At 47.7% G+C, this 17,736-nt stretch overlaps 2 protein-coding genes across 5 annotated transcripts in view; both read left to right on the plus strand.

Annotated features, from left to right (window-relative positions):
* The window catches only part of LRRC45 (leucine rich repeat containing 45), a 14,203-nt gene extending 1,428 nt beyond the window's left edge, over nucleotides 1-12,775 (plus strand). For 2 of the 3 annotated variants that reach the window (XM_072645375.1, XM_072645376.1), the window contains exons 2-18: nucleotides 744-1,030; nucleotides 1,757-1,818; nucleotides 2,375-2,445; nucleotides 2,616-2,794; nucleotides 3,870-3,998; nucleotides 5,378-5,490; nucleotides 6,148-6,206; nucleotides 6,294-6,371; nucleotides 6,740-6,875; nucleotides 7,025-7,102; nucleotides 7,743-7,854; nucleotides 7,992-8,062; nucleotides 9,172-9,264; nucleotides 10,262-10,354; nucleotides 10,921-11,094; nucleotides 11,179-11,326; nucleotides 11,468-12,775. In XM_072645375.1, the coding sequence (XP_072501476.1) occupies nucleotides 799-1,030; nucleotides 1,757-1,818; nucleotides 2,375-2,445; nucleotides 2,616-2,794; nucleotides 3,870-3,998; nucleotides 5,378-5,490; nucleotides 6,148-6,206; nucleotides 6,294-6,371; nucleotides 6,740-6,875; nucleotides 7,025-7,102; nucleotides 7,743-7,854; nucleotides 7,992-8,062; nucleotides 9,172-9,264; nucleotides 10,262-10,354; nucleotides 10,921-11,094; nucleotides 11,179-11,326; nucleotides 11,468-11,667 (2,028 nt within the window). In that variant the 5' untranslated portion in view covers nucleotides 744-798 and the 3' untranslated portion in view covers nucleotides 11,668-12,775. Of the gene's footprint in view, nucleotides 1-633; nucleotides 1,031-1,756; nucleotides 1,819-2,374; nucleotides 2,446-2,615; nucleotides 2,795-3,869; nucleotides 3,999-5,377; nucleotides 5,491-6,147; nucleotides 6,207-6,293; nucleotides 6,372-6,739; nucleotides 6,876-7,024; nucleotides 7,103-7,742; nucleotides 7,855-7,991; nucleotides 8,063-9,171; nucleotides 9,265-10,261; nucleotides 10,355-10,920; nucleotides 11,095-11,178; nucleotides 11,327-11,467 lie in introns of all 3 variants that reach the window. The other variant, XM_072645377.1, reaches the window with a different exon arrangement.
* A 920-nt stretch (nucleotides 12,776-13,695) lies between these two features.
* RAC3 (Rac family small GTPase 3) lies at nucleotides 13,696-17,470 on the plus strand. 2 transcript variants are annotated; one of them, XM_072645384.1, is made up of 6 exons: nucleotides 13,696-14,166; nucleotides 15,548-15,619; nucleotides 15,963-16,080; nucleotides 16,292-16,354; nucleotides 16,520-16,679; nucleotides 16,799-17,470. In XM_072645384.1, exons 1-6 carry the CDS (start codon nucleotides 14,132-14,134, stop codon nucleotides 16,927-16,929), a joined length of 579 nt encoding a protein of 192 aa, XP_072501485.1. In that variant the 5' UTR covers nucleotides 13,696-14,131; the 3' UTR covers nucleotides 16,930-17,470. The 2 variants fall into 2 exon arrangements, with proteins under 2 accessions (XP_072501485.1, XP_072501486.1); XM_072645385.1 differs by having other exon boundaries at nucleotides 13,958-14,166; nucleotides 16,520-16,683; nucleotides 16,799-16,994.
* The last annotated feature ends 266 nt before the right edge of the window (nucleotides 17,471-17,736 follow it).

A 17,736-nucleotide genomic window follows, 5' to 3' on the forward strand; every position in this document is an offset into this window, starting at 1 on the left:
CGCAGGGATTTCTCCCCTTAGTGATAGCTGCAGGAGCTGGGCTGGAAGCAGGTCTGGTGGTTTGGGAGGCACTGTTATTCCCAAGGCTCTTGGGTTCAGGGTTCTAGTTTATCTCCAGTGGGGTATGAAGGAAGATGGTAATCAAAATTGATGGTGATGGGTTGATTTTCTAATATGCTTAGGACTGCATTATGTTCTTAAACTTCTTTGGGGCCTTACTTTCTACTTACCCTGGGAATCATCCCAGTAAACAAGGGAACCTCCAACATGACACAGCCCTCATACCTAGGATCTTCATTTTATGTAGATCTCCTACATGTCTCCTCCCTAATTCCTCTGCCCATCCTGTCCTTATCTACCACAATAACTGAACTGGCATTTTTGGGGGGAAGAGGGGAAGGAAAAGAGGAAAGAGGAAGAAGGACCTAATGATTTTGCAGCACTTGCCCTGCTTTTTCTAATTTCATCCTGCATCCCTCATCTTGTGAGACAGTATCTCCCATATCTAGTCTTAAAGTGAATTGTTAGAAACTGTACTGTTATCCATCATCCAATCTCATAGCACTTTATAGTCCTTTTATGCATTTGTCATATCCTAATCTGTGTTTTATTTATCCGTGTATATCTTGTTAGCAATGGTGAAAGCAGCTTGGCTCAGGAACATCATGCAGCTCTCCCAAGGATGGAGTTGATCGCCTCATAACTTGTGAGGCTAGTTCTCTCATTCTGGAATTTCTCCACAGAAAAGTTGGACTATAAAGAACATCCTGAGGAAGCCCCTATAATTTTCCTGGGACAATGGAGGAGTTCCGCCGTTCCTATTGCCGACTGTGTAAGGACAGTGGCGCTGAGCCTCAGGAAGTGGTCCTCAAGCAGCTGCATGATTTGCGGGAGGGTCATCACAAGAGCAAGCTAGACCTGGCCACCCAGAGCTTGTCTATTGACACCTGTGGAGCTCTGGGGAAGCTCCTGCAAAATGACATCCTATTTTCAGTGGTCCTTCTAAGTGACTGCATGATGAGTGAAGAAGGTGAATGATGGTTCTGGGCACTTGGTCAGATTCTAAAACCTCTGGCTGCTGTTTGGGCTTGGGTAGTTCTGAACTCCTTGTCCCAGTCCTGGGTTCAGATATGTAGATTTTCTGAAACCTCCATCAGCATTTCATTTATTGAACACAAACTACTAAGGTTCCCACTCAGAAGCCCAATCCTCTAAGTCTCCTTCCGCTCTAGTGGTGTCTCTTCTCCTAGCCTCATTCTAGAGTGGAAAAGCCTAGAGGGTTGGGAAGAAAGTTTTTCCCTCTTCTACAAGGGACTTGAGGCTAAATATTTCTCTATAGACCTAGATTTCCACAACAGCCAGACTCTGTGTTGGCTTAGAAATAAACTTTTTGTGTGATAACAATTCACCTCCATGAACATCAGTTTCCTTGATTGAAATCTGGCAACCTTTCCTGAGTAGGCATGATTTCAGCTTGAGAAAATGCATTTTAGACTTTAAGATATTGTATAAATATAATTTCTTATTATCAGTGGGAGATTTCCTACAAGTCTCAACCTAACCTGGTAGTCAGTTTGGCTAGCTGATTGAAGTGAGTTGGAGTAGCATTTTGTTGCTATGATCGTGACCAAACTGAAAAAAAAAAATATCTTTTCCTGAGTGAGTAGCTGCCTGCAGATAGGCAAAGGAGAGTATAAAGAGATGACCCAGGGAACCTTGTATTCCAAGAAAAAAAATAACTCTTTTTCTCTTACAGGATCCAAACTGCTCATACAAGGACTTTGTTCAAATACAGTAGTCAGATACCTGGATTTAAAGGTGAGCAAACGGAAACATCTCACAGTAACACCAGACCCAAAGAGCCATGGGGAGAATAGAGGGGAAAATGGGGATTGATAAATGTTTATTGTGGAGTAGTTTCTGGTGTCCTATGGAAGCATCTCAGATGCTTAGATTTCCCTGAGTTTGGACAGTTACAGCAATATTGTTGGAGTGGCCTAGTCAGAATCATTTGTCTAATTGTGATATAGACATATATCTTGAATTCATAAAAATTCTTAGACTCAAAGGTAGAGATCATATATCTCCTACAGTGCTTAATATATAGTATTGAATGAATGAATTATTGAGTGGCATTGAGTCCCATGAGGGAATGATGTGATGCCAACTTTGAGGAAAACATATCTTTTTTAAAAAGGCAGTCCCTAACTGCTTTCTTCAGTGTCTTAGGGAACTATACCTAAGGGTCAGTCTAGCTCCAATTTCACCTCATAGCAGGGCAGAGCACACAGATAGGCTCACTCAGAAGGTAAGGCTGTCACATTGAGAGTCCAGCCTTCAGGAGGGTGAATGACTAACCATTCATCTGTCCTAGGGTAATAACCTTCGAGCTATAGGGGCTGAGGCTTTGGGTAAACTCCTCCGACAAAACAAATCCATTCAAAGGTAAGAGAGTGACCCCCTGCCCACTCCCTCCTTGTCAACATGGCTCAAGGATGCTCCTTAGAGGGAAAAGCTCCCAAACCATTTTCCTATTTATTTCCATGAGGCTTCATGGGTACAAATTGCTTTTCTATGTCAGGCTTCTTCAGCCTTGATGATGACTTTTTTCGCAGCCTTATTCTAGAGTGGAACAACCTGGGGATGTGGGAAGAAAGTTTTTCTCTCTTCTGTGAGGGGCTTGGGGCCAATACCACTCTGCAGCAACTAGACCTCCGAAACAACCAGATCAACCACAAGGGGGCAGAAGAGCTGGTCATGGCCTTGAAAAACAATTCCACTCTCCTAGACATAGGTAAGGAAGTTCCATCCAGGCCTGACCCTACAGACCCAGCAGCAGGGGAGAGTTGTCTTTCTTTATTTCCCCTGGCCATGGAGCTAGTCTGTGCTTCATGTGCAAAGGGAACTTGGGACACTATTCGGAAAATGAACAATGATAATAATAGCTGCATTTCTTATAGCACTTTTAAAGTTTTGCCAAAGCGCTTTACAAATCCCATCTCATTTGATCGTCCAACAAATCTAGGAGGCTATTATTATCCCCTTGTGATAGATAGGAAACTAAGGCAAGCAGGGTCTCTGGGTCGCACATTGATAAGTGTCTGAAGTCAGATTTGAACTCATCTTTCTGGCTCCAGGCCTACCCTTCTATCCACTGAACCACCTGAGGGAACTACCTTATGTTCCCTACACTGTTGCTATACTTGTACAAGTTAGCATCCCTCTCCATAACCAGACCACTAAGCATTTTGTCATCTCTCCTTCACCTATTGTTGCAATTTTCATGTTTTCAAAAAGTGGTAGGTAAGTGTATGTGCACTTCTCATTGGGGAAGGAATGGTAACTTTAAGTAGAGCCTTTCCTCTTACCTTCCCAAACCAAAGGGGCAGCTAGGTGGTGCAGTAGATAGAGTACTAGTACAGAAGTCAGGAGGACCTGAGTTCAAAAATCTCACCTCAGACACTTGACATTCACTAGCTGTGTGACCTTGGGCAAGTCACTTAACCCCAATTGTCTCCTCCTGGGTCATCTCCAGTCATCCTGATGAATATCTGGTCACTGGATTCAGATGGCTCTGGAGTAGAAGTGAGGCTGGTGACCTGCACAGCCCTCCCTCACTCAGAACAAAGTCAAGTGCAAGTCATGTCATCATTTCTCTCATGGCATGGTCTTCTTTGGCATTGAAGGACAAACACACCCAAACCAAAGCTCTATGTCTGTCCCTTTCTTCCTCTACTGCTTCTCAGTGATTCCATAGCCCCTCTAGTTGGAATGGGAAAATTAGCCATTTATGGCAAGACTTCTTTTCAATTCTTCTGTCCTCTGGTGGTTTTCTCCGTCCCCATGATGTTGTCATGTTTCCCCTTCAGATCTTCGTTGGAATAACATCGGACTCCTGGGAGGCCGGGCAATTGTAAATTGTCTTTCCAGCAACAAGACCCTTAGGAAGCTGGAGTTAGCTGGGAACAACATCCCAGGGGATATCTTGAAAGCTGTTGGTAAGTGGCAGGGATGGAGAGAACTGGATTCCCCCAACTATGTCTTGAAATGAGACCTAACCCAACTCTCAGACCTGGTGGGTCCCTTTGATTGAATCCTGTCCTGAGAAAGCTAATTATTTTGCAGAACCATCAGCTGGGTAGGGAAGAATCTAATTGCATAGGACTAGTATATAATAAAGAGGTTTCCCTTCCATACTTATCTATTGATAGAACAAGGCCTTCTCCCTAAGAGAAAGCTGTTTTGTGAAAGCACAGGAAGTCATAGGTTTTATTCTAATATTTGCAGACTTCTAATGAGGTAGCTCAGAAATCCAACATGAAGTGGAAGATCCAGTGGCTTAATGTGACTTCAAGGTTTGCAAAGTGCTTGATATCAAAGCGGTTAAAAGGGGTGGGGAACCTGGGGCCTTGAGGCCACAAGCCACAGGTTTCCCCACCCCTTAACATACGAAAAATGCCTTGCAAACCTTAAAGCACTAGGTAAATACTAGCAATTATTATTAATGAAGTCAAAATAGTTTGAGGATTTTCTCCTGATTTCTGTTTCTTGGACTGGTGCTGGGAATTGCTTCCACAGAACCCTGGGACCATAACTATACAGGCAAGACTCCATGGAGGTTTTAAGGGCCACTATAATAGTAATTTCTCATATTTATATAATATGTTAAGACTTACAAAAGTGATTTCATCACAATAATCCTACTTGGGATTAGTCTTGCAATTATTATTGTCCCCATTTTACAGATGGGAAAACTAAGGCTCTGAGAGGATGACTTGCCCAGGGTCACCCAGCTAGCAAGTGTCTGAGGCAGGATTTGAGCTCAGGTCTCCTGCCTCTGGTTCAACACTTTCCACTGTGCCATACTACTTCTCCAGAAAAATAATGGTGCACTAAACTTTCAGCCATTCACTTGGGGGCAAGATTCTAGTTTGTCAGTTATCCAAAGAGAATGAAAAGTTATGGCCCAGTTTCTCCTTACCCCTCACCATATTCCCAAGCCCCCTCCTACATCTTCTCAGAATATTCTCAGGAAATGTCAATTCATTTAAAAATTATCCTAAATGAAAATTCAAGAAGAAGAAAGTAAGACTACTGAAGTAATATTGCCTGTAGTTCCTACTTATTTATCATTTGGGATGATTTATGTATGTCATCTGTTATAACAGCAGTAATTTATAAAAGTGACCAGAACAGATAGAAACAGATAGATGGCTGGTGGTCCTCAGGGTCCTGAGACCTGTCCTCAGCTGCAGTCTCTGGCCAGGCCAAAAGAACAGTCTGACTCCAAGTGGGTTATCCAGCTCTTTGCCAAGCAATGAGAAAGCTATCTCAGAGTGAAGAGGGGTACGGGGATGACACTGCTGTCTTCTGACAGAACAAGCCATGGAGTACAACCTAGACAGGCAGGTGTCTCTCCAGGAGAATCATATCCGGACCTACGTGCTGAGCAAAGAAGTCCAAAACCTCAAAGAAGAGAAGTCCAAACAGGTAAGCAATCGTCCTTCTCGCTCACTTGCCATCTCACTTGTGTCTTAGGCAGGAGGTCACCCAGAGCACATACTCTTCCCACAAGAAGCTGACTTCTGGCCATAGAGTAGTTTGTGCTTGTGTTTTTCTGCTTACCCTCAGTGAGAAGATTTCCTTTGCTCTGCTCATTATAGACTTGATGTAGGTAAAGAGATGCCAAGTCTCTTTTCCCCTTCCTACTCCTTAAGTTTCCCTCCTCAGGAAAGGAGTTGTTAAATCAGGAACCTTTGATAGCTCATCCTTTTCTTGGTCATCATGAGCTATGCCATCTACTTCTTGGGGGGAAAGAAGGAGGACTAGTGCTACTTTTCCAGTGTCTCCCTGGAGTTTTCTCTGCATTGTCAGGTCCCTTCATCTGATTCGCCTGTTTTCCTGACTCCATTTTCTGCTCTTGTGTCCCAGAATCCCTCAATACCAAGTGTTTGTCCTTCCTAGTAGCTGACAGCCCAGTGCCACAGGGGATATCCCAAGGGGATAGAAGAGGTGTGAAGGGTAGACTGTCTTATTTCCTTGCTGCTTAGTCTGTTGATCTGGAATCATGCCCTTTGTCTCATATCTCAACTACTAAAGTATTAGGATTCACAGTTTTTATATGGCTTATGTCTGTTCTATCCCCAGTTCCTGAACCTTATGGATACAATTGATAAACAGAGGGAAGAGATTTCCAGGAATTGCAGGTGAGTGGTTCAGAAGGAGGTGAGAGGCAGCTGCTTTATGGGATATATGGGTCTGTTTCAATGATCAGCTGTCTTGCCATTCCTTAGGTCATCAGCAGTTCGGATAGGACAGCTTCAAGAGACCCTGAATGAGCGTCACTCCATCATCAAGTCCCTTAAGGCCAAGTACGTGGTGGGCTGGGCAGGAACAGGCAGGGTGATGGTGTAGGGCACCCCACTAGGCTCCCTGAACACATCAAGAGATATTAAAAATCTTTTGTCTCTGACCTTTACAGAGTAGTCAGAGCATGAGAATACACAGACTTGGGCATTTCAGAACAGCAGGTGAAAGTAATGAGTCAGTAGCAACAAGTGCGCTTTTAAAAATAATGCATAATAAAGGAAGAGTTAAGGTTTGATTGGGTTAATCTGGAATGGATTCTTGGAGAAAGAATTTGGTGCTGGGTTTTGAAGGAGGTGGGGTGGGATGTGGACTGGCAGAGAGGAGAGGACTACAGGCACTGGTCTAATAAACTTCCTTCCCCATCATATAGGCTGCAGATGACCGAGGCTGCCTTGGCCCTGTCTGAGCAGAAGGTCCAAGACCTAAACGAGCTGTTGACCACTGCACAGCAGGAGCAAATAAACCTGGCACAGCGACAATCCAAGGAACTGAAGCTAGAGCAACAGGTACACTGGGCAAGGGATTTCAGTTGACTGAGTGATCAGAGGGAAGATTAGGCAACAGAGAGACAACTTGGGAGGAGTATTGTGTAAGTCTCAGAGGTGTGGCAGAAAGAACTTTACCAAAGTTTCTTCTCACCTAATTGTACTCCTAGGAAGCTGCAGATCGGGAATCTAAACTACTGAAAGAACTGACTGCATCTAATGAAAGAAATGTGCTTCTACATAACCAGGTATAGAAGGGGGTCAGACCAGGGCTAATAGGCTGAAGAGGAGCATGTTTGTATGGTCCAGCTAAGGAGCAGCAGCTCTATCCTGGCACAGCTGTCCAGGAGATAGAGCTGGGCAGAACTTGACCTCATGATGTCAAGCTCACACAGAAACAAGAACCACTAAAACATACATAAGGATCCCTATAGAACACATGGTGACTTAGAAAATCACATAGTAACATTAACTATGTTTTCTTGTATTTTTATTAAAATATTCCACAATTACATTTTAATTTGGTTCTGGCTGCACTAGGGGCCACATGTTTGACACCTCTGCTCTAAAGAATGTTGGTCTTTACTCATGATGCAAAGTGCCATCCACATCCAGAGAAAGAACTATGGAGTCAGAATGAAACAGACTTTTCTTTTTTGTTATGTTTTGTTTTGTTTTTCTCATGGTTTCTCCCATTCATTATAATTCTTGTATGCGACATGACTAATGTGAAAATGTGTTTAATAGGAATATATGTGTAGAGCCCATATAAGATTTCATGCCATCTTAGAGAGGGAGGGGGAGAAAATTTAAAACTTATGGAAGTGAAGTTGAAAACTGAAAACAAATTTATAAATTTTGGGGAAAAATAGAACGTTGGCCTTTCAGGTGGATGAACTAGAGCGAAAGAGCAAAATGCAGCAGGAGCGGCTATTCTTGACAAAGCAGGAACTGACCAACATTACAGCAGAGCTGAAACTACGATTAACTCAGGCCGAGGGTGAGCACAGGGGTGGGAGGGGGGACCCCAAGGGGCACAAAGGGAGGGGCACCCTGAGGGAGAACAGGGTCACTCGGGGCCACCAGGCTGCTCTTGTGGAAGGGTGTGACCCATATCTCCCTACTTTGAGCTTCCAGAGCGCCTGGAAATGGAGAAGAGGAGATTCAAACAAAGCTTAGAAGATTCAGAAAGCCTACGACTAAAAGAGGTGAAGAGGGTCCTCCAGCCTGCCTCGTGGGAAAGCAGAACTTTAGAGCCTCCTTATTCTCTCAGCCTTTCATAGATTCATTGCTATTCCCAAACCCACCAGGGGACCACTAAACTGACCTGCAGTATATCCATCTAGTAGGGTTGGGGAGGGGGACAGGGTGGTTTCTGGGAACCTATAGTTTTCCCCTGCCAAGTGGGGTAGTCATAATGTCTGAGAGTAGCAGAAACGCAAGAAGAAACCTTCCAGGCTGTCTAGCCCAAAGTCTCCATGTTACACAGGAGGAAGCAAGGCTGGGGAAGTAAATTGGCCTGCCAGAAGTCACCAGAGGAGTGGTGGCAGAGCTATAACTAAGCCAGGTTAATCATAGAACACCCATCTCTTTTATAGAGAGTTTGTTGAATGAAACAGTGTGGGAGAGGGAAGAGAGTTCAGCTTCTGACACACATTGGCTGTGTTACCCTGGGCAAGTCACTTATATAGCCTTTCAGCCCAAAGGTGCAGATTTGCATTGGTAAAGGAAGTTCCTCACTGGGAAATCTCTCTCTACACTGATTTTTTACTCTGGTAAAAAAAAAAATAGCTGAATTGTTCTTTGTCATTTACAAAATACTTAATATACGTTCTTACTTAATCCTTATAATGGCTTTGGAAAATAGATCATTCAAATACTGTTAGCCCCCATTTTACAGATTAGGAAACTGAAGATCAGAGAGGTTAGGTGACTTGCCCAAGGTCAGCTGGTTATAGTAGGGATTTGAACTGGGGCCTCTTAACCCCCCCATTCCCTGAGTATCCATTTTTCCAGGCTACTTGTCTGACTTAAAACCCACCTAAAAGACATCAGGAAGGAGAACAGCCCAGCACATCTTAATATTAGGAAGTTAATTTCTCCTTGAAAATGAATTCACTTTCAAATAGGTGAATAGGCCTTTCCCAACTCAGTTTTTCTCCAGCAGCAGAGTTGGAGGCTTTTGGCCTTGAATTCAGCTCTTCTCAGAAGGAAGTGAATGGGTCTCAGAAAAGCAGCTGTTTCCAGAGGCTATTGGGAAAATGATTAGGGAGCAGGGCTTCTTGAGGCTTCAAGCTTCATCTTTGTTACTGAGCAGATAGAACGCATGAGTCGTCACATGGAGGAAAGTGAACGATGCTTACAGGAAAGGATACAAAAGCTGGAGACAGTTCGAATCTCCCTGGAGGAGGTGAGCATTCATAATGGGGGGTGGGGCAGGGACACCGACCCACAACTAACATATCTTAGAGTAAGAGACTGGAAATAACCCTCTGGACTGTGTAGATGTCACCCCTCCCCATACTCTTCTTGTCCTTCAGTGTCACAGTAAGAACCTGGTGGACATGGATTCAAGGGTATCTTTCTGGTTTCTGGGCTCTTGAGTTACCACCCCCACCCCCCTTACTCTCTGCCAGTGTCTGCCCTGAGTGTGATCTTCTTAGGGTAAATGCCTGGAAACCTAGGAGATGATCTAGGAAGTAGGCAGTGGCAAAGCAAGGCTTCAGTTAGATTGGAAGTCACAACCACATCACTTAGGGCAGGGGTGGGGAACCTGTGGCCTTGAGGCCACACGTGGTCCTCTAGGTCTTCAAGTGTGGCCCTTTGAATCCAAAATTCCCAGAAAAGTTTGGGTTCTGTCAAAGGGCCACACTTGAGGACCTAGAGGACCACATGTAGCCTTAAGGCCACAGGTTCCCCACCCCTGGCTTAGGGCAAAGGGTAAAAGGATCCTCCCTTGTTTTGAGGCAACTTATTTCTCAAAAACGTTTTGGGCAGGGGGAGGGAAGAAGATCCCTGGCAAAAGGCCCTGTTAAGAAAATAGCTGAATTTAGTTCAATAATTGAGAGCTTCTGGCTAAAGTTGAAAAGTAGCATGGCAGAGTGGATTGGACTAGGTTCAAGTCCCACCCCTAATACATACTGTTTGGGTGACCCTAGGCAAGTCCCTTAACCTCTCAGAACCTCCAGGCAACTCTCTGACTCTTAAAGGGAGGAATAATTGCTCATCTGCATGGGTAGAGGTTGCTTTTTTATGTGGAATTCCTTCTACCAGTGAAATTATAAGTCCAAGCTTCTTACCTCCAAAAGGGCTGACTTTGGCCAAAGACCTGCTAAGAGGCCAGAGCAGGCTCATTCCCCAAGGATGGGCATGGGCGACCTAGAGGTTTTATGTCTGTACCCAAATAGGAGGTGAACCGAGTGAAGAAAACTGTACTGGCTGAGCGAGGTCAGGCAGAGGAGGAGATGATGAAAGCTAAGAACCAAGTCCGCCTGGAAATGGTGAGTTGATCAACACTGTAGAAGCCAAGCCCTTTACTGGTATTGTGGGAAAGAAGACAAAAATGGGATGCCCGAGAAATAGAATTCAAGTCATCCTTTCAAGAGGTTCCAAGTCTAATGGGGGAGGTAGGACAAATGAAAAGAATATGAGAAAACAGCATTTAAGCAAGTACCAACTTAGTTTATAGATCAAATTCTGTTGCAGCAGACACCACTGCAATGATTAGTTTTCCTAATTAAAAGATCCACTGCCTTTGACCCATTGATTTCAAACAGTATTGCATGCAACAAAGGAATCTGAACAGCTCTTTGCTCTAGGGGGCTGGTTGTAAAGATTTGATCTGTTACTTACTGTGTAAGAATCATGGAGTAAAGAGGCATTATTGAGTTGGGTTGAGGTTCATTGGATGGATTTTAAGAAGTCCTGAGAGAATGAATAAGGCAGTTGAAAGTGTTGAAAGAGGGGAGAACAGGAGCCTTCTAGGGAAGCTTTCTCAAAGTGACAGTACACGGTGGTGACCCATGCTTCCAAGATGGCTCCTGTTATTGTTCTTTGGACCTTGTAGCAACAGCGAATGACTCATCTGGAAGAGAAGATAAGGCTGATGTCCCAAGCCCGGGATGAGGTTCAGGAATACTGCCTCCAGCAGAAACAAGCTGTGGCTGAAAGCCAGGCCAAGAGCAACCAGATGAGTCTCCAGATGGAAGGGCTGAGGCGGCAGCTAGAGGAGCTGCAGCAGGTGTGTCTGTAGGGCCCTCCAGTCCCTGCAGAGAGGCCATGGCTGGGGTTCCGCTCTCTCTCCTCACAGTATTTCCCCCAATAGGAACTGATAAACAAGGAACAGGAGAAGGTGACTGAAGTAAACAAGGTGCGAATAGAGCTGCAGGAGCAGATCGGTCACTTGCAGGCAGAGCGGACTGCTCAGGAAGGGTTAAAGGAGAAGATTGCAACCCTGGAAAGGCAGATCAAAGGTGAGGCCTCTACCTGAAACAGCTCCACAGGGAGGGTCCTCATTCCTAGGAGAAAGGAGCCTACTGGCTCCACGTGACATTATGTGGCTCAGACAAAGAGACCACTGCTTCCCCCTCACCAGATTTCTTCTCTCCCCACAGTAATGTCAAACAGCCACCGAGAGGCTCTGCTGGACAGAGAGAGTGAGAATGCTTCTATGAGGGAAAAGCTGAGACTCAAGAATGCTGAGATCAACAGGCTGCGGGAGGAAGAGGCCCAGAGAGCCAGCTTCCTGCAGAATGCCATCTTGGCTTATGTCCAGGGTTCTTCTCTGGGGACTCCAAACCCTGACAAGTGTTAACAGTGAGGGGAGATTCTGAGACTGGCTATGAAGCAGGAGGATTGGCAGCAGCAAAAGAAAGGTGCTTGGATCTGTTTGCCTTTGAGACAGCCTCCATCTCCTGAGTCATTCTTGAAAGCTAAGATGAAAAGTGCCAGACGAGGCCTTCCGGAGCATGTGAGGATTCCTGGTGGAAGTACAGTTGATGCCAGAGAGCTCCTACCAAGGGAGGTGGGACTTCCAGCTTTCTTCCTTTCCTTCACCTCTTTCACACAAGGCTTTCCTATCCATCTCATCTCCAACTTAAAGCAACACTGATGACTGAGGAGAATGGAGGCTACCATGCTGTGTTTTTTAAAAAATGCAATTTAGTTACATGATTTGAATTTCATTGTCCCAAAGGAATCACCCAGTCTAGGCCCAAGTGAATTGTTTAAGTCTCCAGCAAGGGGCCTTGGCTGGTCAGGGCCCACTGTGTCAGAAGCAAATTTCTGGGCAGTGCCTTTGTTTATAAGGCATATCATCCAGCCGAGTGCTCCCTGGTACCCACGGACTTAACAATTCCCTTCTTTGCTGTAGCTCAAAAGAAATGTGAGATGCATAAATTTAGAGACATCTCCACTCCAAGTATTCACATGGACTGTTTGTGCCCAACTTGTGGCAGAGCCTTCTGAGCTCACATTGGTCTGATCAGCCACATTTGACATTGTATCTTGACCCTGACTTGGTGACGTCATTTTGGTCCTCTGAGCACAGAAGGACAGTCACCAATCTTTGCCCCTCCAACCTATTTTGAGAATCATGTGCCTTAAGAGAGTGCTGGAATATGACAGAAAACCTGGAGCAGAAGTATATTTGAACTCTGCAGATACCTCCCTAAGAGATAGCTGAGAGTTTGTGTGTGTGTGTGTGTGTGTGTGTGTGTGTGTGTGTGTGTTTGCACATACATAATCGTATGTTAGTTACAAAGCAGATAATGTTATCATCACTTTTAAAATTTACCGTTAAGACTCACTCAGTGGACATTCTTTTGCACATTGTCAAGGCCCGCTCTGCAGCTAGCATGGTGATTTTTTTTAAATTGTCTGGCATGTTTCTGAAATATAGAGCTTGTGCATTTCATGATACACCCAGAGCCTCCAGTGCCTGTGCATCTTCCTAGGACCAGAGCTGGTTTCATGAACACAAGACCCTACTCCTGTACTTGCTTAAAGATTTACCTCTTTCTGCCCCTGAATTCTGCCCTCTTGCATTGGTGGCCATGTGGCACCTCTGGCAACTTCAAGGAAAGGACTTTTAGAATTCCCTCCTCCTTGTATAACAAAGGCTTGATCAAAGATTATTTGTATGTGGATGCCAAAACCCACTTCCCTGTAAAAGGTATTTTCTCCAGGAAGTTTTGAGCTTCCCAGAAGTGACCCTCACTTCAATGAGTGCTACTCACTCCAAATCAGATTCATCGGTTAATGTAAAAGGTACTGATCCTCGATCTGGCCCCTGCCTCTGGCTCCAGACGGTATCTTTCGAAGGCATATCCCAGCTACTGCTTTGGCGTAGACAAGGTCGAGCAAAGGGGGTTGGAAGTTCTGCTTTGCTTTCAGCCTCGCTGAGAAACAAACGCTGAGAGCATCCCAGTGCTGAAAGAAGCACAGCCTGGCCCTGAGCAGTTGGATTGTGCGCTGCAGCTGCTATTTGATGTGACCTGTAGCTCCAACTTTTCTTCCCTCCTTCACTATGGGCTCCGCCCCATTCTCCTGCCTCAAATTAAGTGCAGCCAACACGAGATCTGCTTAAGGGACCAGGCACAGAGCAAAGTGCTGGGGTTACGAAGACAAAACCAAAACAGTGCCTTCAAGGAACTTAGAGTCTAGTGGCAGAATACATTCAGTGCACACATAGCTAGAATGCACGATAACTGCTGGAAAGAAATCCCTAGCAACTGGGTAGGGGAAGGAGTGGGTGACAGCCAGGTTTCCCTAAGGGCGAGGGTAGCCGGCTCTGGCCCCTGCCCTCTGCACCGTTCACTTCGCTCCCTCCGTCCCAGCCCGCGGGCGTATCCTGCCGCGGCCCCTGCCACCTGGCACCCGCTGTGGGTGTGGGTTGAGCCATCTCCACATTGCCAGAAAACCGGGCAGGACCGAGTTACCCATCCCAGCGGTCTTCGGGAGCCTGTTTGGGAGGAGCTACGGCCCTGCCGCCCCAGTGGCCCTGGGCCACGGAGTCACCCCCGCCCGAGTGGGCGGGGAAAGGTCTGGGGTTCCACCTCCCCCTTCGCGGCGCCCGCCCGCTCGCCGGCCTCGGGTCTTCGGCTGTCTCCGGCCGCGGCGCTCGGCGGCGCTCGGCTTTCTCCGGCCCCAGCCGCTCGCTGCTCGGCTCGGCCCCCTAGACTCTCCAGTCCCCGCCGTGGCTGCGGCGCTGGGGCATTTCCCTGCGGTTCGGCTCGCAGACCCCGGCTCCCGCGCAGCCGGTTCCTGGCCCCGGGCACATGCAGGCGATCAAATGCGTGGTGGTCGGCGACGGGTGAGCCTGGGGCGGGCGGGGGAGCTGACTCTGGGGACGCAGGGGGCGGATCTGGCTCTGGGGGTGCGGGGGGCGGGGTCCGGCTCTGGGGGACCAGTGGGCGGGGTCTGGGGCGCCACCCTGGCCGGAGAGGCCGGGGCTGGGGCCGGTGCGAGGATGCTAAGGGTGGGTCTGCATCTCGGGGTGGGTGGGGGCAGGGTCCGGGGGGATGGAAAGGCACGTTGTCTGGGTGCTGAGAAGCCAGGAGGCCAGGTAACGGGGCTGACATCTGCTCGGGGGGAGCTGCCTGGGCTGGGCGGTGTGTGTGCCCACCACCCTTTCCCCGCCGTCCCCCATGTGAGGGCACACACGTGCCACGCCCTGGCAGCGTTGTCTCTTTGGGGCTGGTCAGAGCTTTGGCCGGCCCCTCGGTCAGCATCTGGTCTCGAACGAGGGGAGGGGGAGGGGGACCCAGGTCCCAGAACAGGAGGGCAGTAACCTGAGGGGCTGAAAAACATGGAGTGATAGCCTTGGGAAGGTACCCCCGCATCACTATTGGTCAGGGACAGATGCTATGGAGAGTATTTTTACATCAGGTAGGAATGAACTGGAGGACCCCTTGAGGTCGCTTCCAACTCTGAAATACTTCTATTTCCCCTTCTCTTCCCCATCTCCAGATCCCCCCACCCGCATTTTCATTTCAGTGGACTCTGAGGACAGCAGTTGTTTGATTTTTGCCTTTGTATTCCCAGCACCTTGCCCTGAGTACGAATCGAGGCGGAATTTCCTCTCTGAGTGTCTCAGCCCTGTCCCCTCTATTTCTAGTTTTCAGCATCACTATTGGCCTAGTGACCCAGGAGGCAGAGCAAAGTGAAGGAATAACTAGTTCATCTTCCCACCAATTCTACCTTTTTAATTGAGTGCCACTGTCTTGAACTTTGAGGAGATCCAGTTCTCACTTATTTCTTCTTACCTACCCTCTCTCCCTGAGACCTGAGGTTGGTAGTGAGCCAGGCTCATTAGAATCAGCCTGGCACTGCCTTAGGTGTCCCTCTCTTCCTTTTTTCATCCTCTTCAAAGATTTTCTAAGTTCACTTGAGTGGTTAGAATACCCATCACCATTCCTTTACTTCCTGACCCCACTCTACCCAGCAACTTCCATTTCTTTTCCTTCCCACCTTTTGGGTCTCCCTAAAAACCTGAACCTGGGGAGGCATGTGGAACCACAAGAGCCCCCACAGTTTCAACCTTTATCTACACTTCTGTCTCCTCATTCCAGACCTTGGGGTGCAGCATCCCAAAGAGAAAGAGTAGAGCCTTCATCAAGTGGGTGGGTTCACTGGGGAAAGATATGGGCAAGACTTGGGAATCAACCTCAGGTTTATACCATTTCTCCCTAAAGAGCCGTGGGGAAGACATGCCTGCTAATCAGCTATACCACCAATGCCTTCCCTGGAGAGTACATCCCTACCGTGTGAGCATCTGGGACCTGGGGAATCTTCTGGTCTTGGAACAGGGCACTTGAAGACACACAGCTAGAAGGGAGACCAAAGAGGGGGCACGGAAAAGGGATACATATGTGGAGTTGGCCCCTGCCCGTGCAAGAGATGGGAGGACCTTGGAGACAGGAGGGCAAATGCAAAGTTTGCTACAATCTACATTCCCTGGGGACACAATGTTCCTGATTCTGAAGGGTTAGGCGGGAGGGGGCAGGGCAATGATGGTGAAGCTAAGACTGAAGATCCCTATACGGAACTCTGGGTGGGGATCCAGGATTCCAATCCCTCAACTCTGACTTCTGTCTCTTGTCCCCCCAGTTTCGACAATTACTCAGCCAATGTGATGGTAGATGGAAAGCCAGTGAACCTGGGGCTGTGGGATACAGCTGGGCAGGAAGACTATGACCGACTGCGACCCCTCTCTTATCCCCAGACTGTATGTAATCCCTGCAGTTCCCTCTTCTTTTCCCTCCCAAGCAGGGTAGGGGCCAGTACTCCAGGGTCTGGGGCTCTGGGGAGAATTAGGATTTTAATATCCAGACTTGGAGGTCAAGGTTGGGGTCTTAAGAGTGGGGCAAGATGGGTGAAATCGAGCATGGGGAGGACTTCTTAAACCAGCAAGCCACTGACCACCCTTTCCTACACAGGATGTCTTCCTGATATGTTTCTCCCTGGTGAGCCCAGCCTCCTTCGAGAATGTCCGTGCCAAGGTACTACGTGGGCAAGGGCAGGAAGGAAAGCCATGCTAGGAACACTAAGCCCTTTTCTTCCTTTTCCAGAAGCATGAGGCCCAGGGAGGGGGAGAGACCCATGGCTAGAGAACAGGGACCATAAAGAAGGGACAAGTCTTTAGCATCTTGTACTTCTTTCCACAGTGGTACCCTGAGGTACGACATCACTGCCCCAACACGCCAATAATACTGGTGGGCACCAAGCTAGACCTTCGAGATGACAAGGACACCATTGAACGGCTTCGGGATAAGAAGCTGGCCCCCATCACTTACCCCCAGGGCCTGGCCATGGCCCGAGAGATTGGTGAGTAGGGGCAGTGGGCAGTAGCAGGGGACTGTAAGAAAAAGATCAGTTGCCACATAATAAGGTAGGGATGCTGCCATCCTCATTTTTACTCTGATACCCTTTCCACTTGGCCCCAGGTTCTGTCAAGTACCTAGAATGCTCAGCATTGACTCAGCGGGGTCTCAAGACAGTGTTTGATGAAGCCATTCGGGCAGTGCTGTGTCCCCCTCCCATCAAGAAACCTGGAAAGAAGTGTACTGTGTTCTAAACCCTGTCCAGAGTCCCCTACCCTAGGTGGCCTGAGTGGTGAGGAGGGCTAAGAGCCCAAGGCCAGGGGGTTGGGACAGTGTCCCAAACCCCCAAGTATGGTGTCATTGTTGAAATGTTTGATTTCCCTTCAGTCTGATGTGACATGGGTATAGGGAGTGGGAAGATAGAGGGAGGGGGGTGGGGAGGGGAGGCTTGGGCTCTGGGGAGGGAAGGTCTGCACCAGAAATGGGGCATGCTGTCCTGGAGGGAGGGCTGATAAGGGAGAGAGGAAGCCCCTGCTCCCTCCCACCCAGGCCTGGGAAGCACAGCCTGAAGCTTCCTCCCACTCTGCTCTGCACCCAGGAGCCCAGGCCTCCAGCTGGCACAGGAGGGAGCGGGGTGTCTCAGAGAGGAGAAGGGGCATGACCAGGGCAGCCCTAAGATGGGCTTCCCAGGTTGGGGAGAGTGGGGGGAGGGAGGGGAGGGAAGTATGTGACTGTGGGTTCTATTCATCCTGGCAATCATCCCTTATTTTATACAATAAACATTCTCCATGAAAACAGGCCTTACCTTTCTTGGGAGCTGACCCTCCACTAACCAGAGAGCTTACTTTTCTGCCCCCACCTCCCTAAGTCACGATAATAATGACACCTTCCCTTGATGGTTACTTTGTAACCCAGGTAGTATCCACAGGAGTCTCACCTATATTACTGCCAGCCTCAGACAGTTTTCCCTCAAAAGCCCCAAAATGGCTCTGACTCAGCTTGTTCTGAGCCCAAAGATCTAGCTTAGTTTGTAGGGTGTCTTTGGGTACTTGAGAGTCTGG

Source organism: Notamacropus eugenii, chromosome 2 (assembly GCF_028372415.1).
Source record: "Notamacropus eugenii isolate mMacEug1 chromosome 2, mMacEug1.pri_v2, whole genome shotgun sequence".
NCBI classification, from domain to species: Eukaryota; Metazoa; Chordata; class Mammalia; order Diprotodontia; family Macropodidae; genus Notamacropus; species Notamacropus eugenii.